Source organism: Cynocephalus volans, chromosome 3, assembly GCF_027409185.1.
Source record: "Cynocephalus volans isolate mCynVol1 chromosome 3, mCynVol1.pri, whole genome shotgun sequence".
Classification (NCBI taxonomy): Eukaryota; Metazoa; Chordata; class Mammalia; order Dermoptera; family Cynocephalidae; genus Cynocephalus; species Cynocephalus volans.
This window is the reverse complement of record NC_084462.1, coordinates 72,559,877-72,566,660: the sequence shown is the minus strand read 5'-3', so window position 1 is coordinate 72,566,660 and position 6,784 is coordinate 72,559,877. Positions and strand designations below refer to the sequence as shown.

General features: G+C 36.5%; 1 protein-coding gene across 1 annotated transcript in view; it reads left to right on the top strand.

Moving 5' to 3' along the window:
- Positions 1-3,736: 3,736 nt before the first annotated feature.
- The window catches only part of LOC134372572 (IQ domain-containing protein H-like), a 153,953-nt gene continuing 150,905 nt past the window's right edge, over positions 3,737-6,784 (top strand). Inside the window, exon 1 of the mRNA XM_063090034.1 lies at positions 3,737-3,854. Coding sequence (XP_062946104.1) covers positions 3,737-3,854 — 118 coding nt within the window. The remainder of the gene's footprint in view (positions 3,855-6,784) is intronic.

The window sequence follows — 6,784 nt, the reverse complement described above, 5'->3', positions numbered from 1 at the left end:
CCATTTGCAATGACATGGATGTACCTAGAGAGAATTATATTAAGTGAAACGAGTCAGGCACAGAAAAAGAAATATCACATGTTCTCACTTATTTGTGGGAGCTAAAAATAAATAAATAAATACACAAAAAAAATGGGTGGGGGGGATGGGAGGAAAGAAGACATAACAATTACAATTCCTTGAAGTTGATACGATAAGCAAACAGAAAGGACATTGTTGGGAGGGAGGGGGGAGAGGAGGAGGGAGGGAGGCTTCAGTAATGGGCCACAATAATCAACCACAATGTATATTGACAAAATAAAATAAAAAATTCACAAAATAAGATTGGTCTCATTAGGTTTGGCCTGATTATTTATACAGATGCAACAAGAATGTTAATTCATCATATAGGCCACCTTAAGTTTGCTTTGCTGGAAGTTTTTATAAGGAATCTCAGAATGAACTTTTAAAATCCTCTATTATTTGCTATCCCAAGGCTAGGAAATCAAGCCCACATAACTCTGTTGCCTATACATTTGGAAAAATTCCTCCCTTCTAGAAATCATCAAAATATCCTAAGGTTCTTGGGCCTGCAGGATGTTACCACCTGTAAGGATGGAAATCCTTTAAGCCCTGTACCAGGGTAGTTTTTCTGAGAGGACTTTGTAAACATTGGCTCCATAAAGTCAGCCCTAGTCCTTTAAAGGTAACATGTCATACTTGATTAAATAAGCATTATTCTCAAATAGAAATTCCAGACAATACCTTGGTTGCCTAAGTTATTTTTCCACTTGCATCTTAGTAAACAAAGAACAGATTCTTAGAAAAACTATGCGAATTACTATATTGCCATGAAGACTAAGGGGACTCAATGAGAATTTCTGAATTTTGGAGATAAGGGGAGCACATTTAAAGTTTGAGAAGTTTGATACTCTTATTTCCTGGGAATTTTAGAAATATTCAATTTATATAAGCACTTACTTATCTCTATAAGCCAACAGAACAGAACTCCTTTAGGAGACTTTACAATCTAATGTATAAATGCCATCTGGAGACAGGAAAACATTCCACACTCATAACAAGAGATGAAGGACTTTCTAAATTACAGATACATAGACATAAAGATACAGAGAGAGTGTATATCCTCAATTCTATAATTTCAACCACAGATGGAAAAAAAAAAAAAAAAAACCCAGACACAAAAACTTACCAGTCTAGATATAAAAGAGTTTTTCTTCCTTGTGGGCAAGAAATTCCTGATTGATTTGAGCTCAAAATAGACAAATGAACAAAGACTAACAGACTATAGTCTCTATTGTCTCTCACCAAACAGGGAATAGATCCCTATAAGATGTTAATCTATTTACAGAGATCACCAAATTCCCAATTATTACAGCTACCAACAAGGAATAACTTGCAATCCATAAATGAAGTAAAAAAGAAAAAAAAACAAAAAACTAATAGATAGAGAGTAAAATTAAAATTAGAAAAACAAGAATCAACAAAGTTCTATTGCCACTTCAAACTCACCTGCGGTAGCCAAGGAAAAACATGCCTGGCTTGGCTCCTTGTGAAGTGCACCATTTCTGATGATTTCAGATGACTCTTACTCATCACAGTGGGACCTCCAAATCTGTTGAAGAATGATTAAAAAAAAAAGTCATGACTTTTATACAAATATAAAATGACCACATATCAAAGTTTTTTTAGCTCTTTAATTAAATGAAGGAACCAGTAAGATGTTATAGTTGATTCAAAGGGGATTACAAATAACAGGCACATTTATAAATCAAGAATATTGAAATAAGTTTGCAAACAGTTGCAAAACTGACTTTTCAGGGGGAAGGATTGTTCTTCCATGTAACAGAATTTATTTGCATGTGTGTACACAAGAATTATTTGCATTATTATCAGATTTATACAAATTAACCTTACTTATTACAGACTTGTAAGATACACAATCAAAAGCAAAGGTACAGAGCCCTATACAGGGTCAGATAACCTTCAGAGTTTCCAGCATTTCAATGGGAAGATACCCAGTAATCTCTTGCTTATTCCAAAGTCTCAACTTTTCCTTCTGATGGTAAATGCACACGTATATGTGTCTGTCTAAAATTAAGTGAATTGTTTCAACCAGTTCTAAAGCAGTTTTAAAATCATGCTTATGTTCTTTGGAACTTTTAGAGAATGAAACTGCTTCCTGAAGTGCAAAAACACTGAATTATAAGGGATTCTGTTTTTCACATCTGCAAAACAGGCATAGTTCTTGGAAATGGGATTTGATATTTATAGGTGGAAAATATTTGTGAGGACAAAGAATTAGTCCTATTATTTTTAAGTATTTAAAATAATTAACTACTAAAATAGTTAAAATTATTAGTCTTATTATTTTAAAGTAGTTAAAAATAGTTAAAAAGTACTTAAAGAGTTGTACTCTGGATCAGTAGTTTCTAAGTTTTAAGAGTACAAAAGATAGAGTTGGAGTGCTTATTTAACATGTGTGTTACTGGGCCCCAGTTCTAGTGATTCTCAAACTTCAGTGCACATAAGTATCTCCTGGAAGCTTCAATATTGTAGATTTCCAGGCCCTGACTTCAGAAGTTTGGATAGGTCTGAGATGGGGCCCAGGAATCCCCACTTTTCATAAGAAATTCTTCTGTCAAATGATTTTTCAGTAAGTAAACTGAAGATTTCTCTTTGGAATCATCCTTTTACAAGGGAAGAATTCTTTAGCTCTCCAATCCTTCAGTGATCATTCTTCTGAATTCCTGTAACACTAGGCTAACATCATTTATAGTGATACAATATAGTCATGACATCATATGGCAAATGGAGATAATATTGGTCCCTCTTAGAATGTGTGCCAGCTTCTTCAACTTAGTCTAACTTGGAACACAGTTTGTATACTAGGATTTTGTTGAGACCCATAGTTCTTTATTTCTTTCTGTTAGGTAAGAGAGCAACAAGAAGCGGAAACCTTACCAAAAGTTTATTGCAAGTAGTCTCCAAGTTTCTGGCTCCCAAACAGTAGATCCAACTTAATGACAGTTTTGTCCCTGACAGAAGGCTTTGTTCAATTATTCGTTTATTCATTGATTTATTAATTTGTTTATTTACTTAGCAATGTCTCTTATCCTTAAAAGGTCTTGGCATCAGCCATGCTGACACGGTACGAGTTCTAGGAATTATAAATTAGTTGTATCCATACTAACCAGGTTGTCCAGTTACACTAAGCCTGTTTGGGTATTCATATCTTCTGGCGATATGAGAAATATCTAGAAATAACTCCCTTCTATAAAGTATGACTGATTATAAGAACAGGGGCATGTTTTCAAGAACACAGATTTTCTTTCTCTCAGAACAGAGGATCTGCTTAGTTATTGAGAGTATGTGCCTGATTCCTCTGAATTCTGAGAAGAGTAACAATATTACCAATGATTGGAAATGTCATAAGTATGAAGAAGTTTTAGTTTGCCTTGAAATTACATTTCTACCTTAAAATGAAATTACCTTAGTACGATTTTATTTCATATTACTGCTATTGGAAAAGACATTTTTCCTTGGATTTGAATATCAAGCGTAAATGAATGTGTACTGTAGATATTTTTTCATGCAAAGGATTAAGGCACTAGATGTACCCTCACAAATAAGATGAAGAATGGAGTAAGTTGCATTTGTGAAACTTAAAGAGCTTGGACTTTAATTGCTTGACATTGAACCCATATTCTGTAACCCTTCCTTTTTAGGGATTTTAAGTATGATAGAACGAGGATTGATTCCACCAGCAGCAAGGATCACCTTTCAGAATCCACCCATTACACCCAGAGCAGCAACTCTACATAGTTTTGATGAAGCACATAAGATTCCAACTGCAGGTAAGACACTTTTGCCTCTAGCTTAGTTGGGGATACACAGAAATTACCTCTTTCTAAAATCTAGCCTTCTAGTAGCCCACTTTTATCCTCAATAATAGGACAAGATGAGAGTTATAATCATCTTGAGTTTCACTTTACTGAATAAAATAACTTTAGCCATCTTTGTAAAATACATATTGAGGACCTGTACTCTGTGTGTGTTAGAAGGTTAGTATTTTCAAGTGGCTTGCAGTTTGAGTAGGGAAACAAGATAAATATAATAAAAATAACAATACAAAGTAGCATAGAATAAAAATCAAATGAATATTAAAGTCTAGTGCTATAGGAATCAAAAGGAGTGATTGCTGAGAGGTGAGATAATAGAAGAAGATTTCAAGGAGGAGGCTGGATGAAATAGGGTGTTATAGAAAAGCACTGGCCTGGGAATCTACTGACTAGTTGCAGAACCTCAGGCAAGCCATTTACTTTTCCTGGGACTCTGCCTTCCCAGTCATAAAATGACAGGTTTTAGCTAAATCAATTCACCTGTTTAACACACATTTGTTGCATGCTTGCTTTATCTAAATTAGCATTTGAGTGCAGGGTGGGGGGCGGGGGACGGATCCAGCAGAGAACAATAACTCAGGTAACATTCATGCTCACATCCTAGTGAGAGATAATAAGCAGATAAGTAAATGAGAATTTAAGCTAGTGATAAGTGCTAGAAATAAAACAATATGGGTTAGAGAGTGATAGGGAGGGGGCTACTTTGCTTACGAGGAAAAGGTCAGGAATGTCTCTAAAAAGAGGTATGAGGCTTCAGCTGAGATCCAGTTGATGAGAAAGAACCAATCATGTGAAGATGTAGGGAAGAGCATTTCAGATATATGACAGCACAGGGACAAAGGCCCTGAGGACTAAAGAGGGAATGAGCAAGGCCAGGCCATGAGCAAGGGAGGGAGAGGGAGGAGATGAGTCTGGAGAGGTAGAGAGGGGTCACATGATGTAGGCCAGAGTAGAGACGGGTTGTCCCCAATTCTCATTCCTCCTTACTTCCATAGTAATAGAATTGTAAGTAGGCCCGTGTTAGCTTAACTAAAGACAACATTTCCCAGCTTTCCTTGAGGCTAGGTGTGCCATGTGACCCGGTTGTGGACAATGAGGATGTAAGGAGAAGTGGAGAAGGAAAGTCCTGGGCCATGCCCTTAAGAGGAAAGGAAAATGGCCTCCCCTTTTCCTTTCTTCCCTCTGGCTAGCTGGGATGCAGATGTGAGGAGAGCTGGGCAAGCTCTTTGGAGCCAGCCGTCCTGCCAACCCAGGACTATCTTGTTTTGGACTGTGTGTGAGAGAGAAAGGACTATCTTGTTTTGGACTGTGTGTGAGAGAGAAAGAAACTCTTAATTTGTTTAAACCACTCAGTGTATCTTAAGATATTTCTTTTTAAAGATGTTAAACTATACCAGAACCAGCATGGCAGCCTTCCAAACCATGGTAAGGAGTTAGATTTAATCCTAAGTACAGTGAGAATTCACTGAAACATTTAAACAGGAGGATAAGACGATCTGATTTATGTTTTGGTAAGACCACTCTGACTGCTTTGCAGACAGTGAATCATATCTGCATGAGTGGACAAGTGAGTGGGAGCAAGAAGACTAGTTAAAAGGCTATTGCAGTAAACTGAGTGAGAAACAATGGTGGTTATGAGGAAGATGGTTTCAGTGGAGCTGAAGAGAAGTGAACAAATCTAGTTATGTTTTGGAGGTGGAGCCATGAGGACTGGCTGATGGATAGGAATGAGGGAAAGAGAGGCCTCAAGGATAAATAATATATGAATGTGTGAATATATATGGATCAACATGCCCCAGGTTTGTATCCATTCTATTTTTGATGGGAATGTCAGTGGTTTATACTACAGGGCTATTAGGAATACTACTACTATGAACATTCTTGTACATGTCTTTTAATGCACATATGAGGGGCCTTCAAAAAGTTCATGGAAAATGCATATTATGAAAAGACTATGCATGGGTTTCAAAATTACTTTGCACCAAAATAAACTTGTACTAATTTGTCATAACATATCTGAACAGGATTTAGTTTGAGGCACTAAGAAGGAATAAGACATCGGAATAAGACACCAGTTTAAAAGGAGCCCCTAGCAGGACAAAATGAATTCTGCTAAAATTAAAGCAAGAACAAACATCAAATATTTGGTGAAGCTTGGGTGGAAAAATAGTGAAATTATTGATGCTTTATGTAAAGTTTATGGGGATGGTGGAGAAATTAGGTAAGGGACACAAAGAATAATTGCAATTGGTAATAATGAACATGCTAATAACATTGATTTGATCATCACATATTGTACACAAATACTGATGGCCAACTCTGTATCTCATAAATTTGTATAATCAATCATGTTTCCATTAAAAAATAAATTTTAAAAAAGTTTGTGGGGACAATGAAATCAGCAGTTTACAAATGGATAACTCATTTTAAGAAAACGATGAAAAAACGTTGAAGATACAGCCTCACAGCAGCAGACCATCCACATCAATTTGCAAGGAGAAAAGTAATCTTGTTCATGCCCTAATTGGAGAGGACCAATGATTAACAGCAGAAACAACAGGCAACACCACTGATACCTCGGTTGGTTCAGCTTACACAGTTCTGAGTGAAAAATTAAAGTTGAGCAAACTTTCTGCTCGATGGGTACCCAAACTGCTGTGCCCAGATCAGCTGGAGGTAAGAACAGAGCTTTCAATGGAAATTTTAAAAAGGGGGATTAAGATCCTGACGCATTTCTTCAAAGAATTATAACAGGAGATGAAACATGGCTTTACCAGTACAATCCTGAGGACAAAGCACAATCAAAGCCATGGCTACCAAGAGGTAAGTGGTCCGATCAAAGCAAAAGCGTAAAAGTCAAGAGCAAAGGTCATGGCAACAGTTTT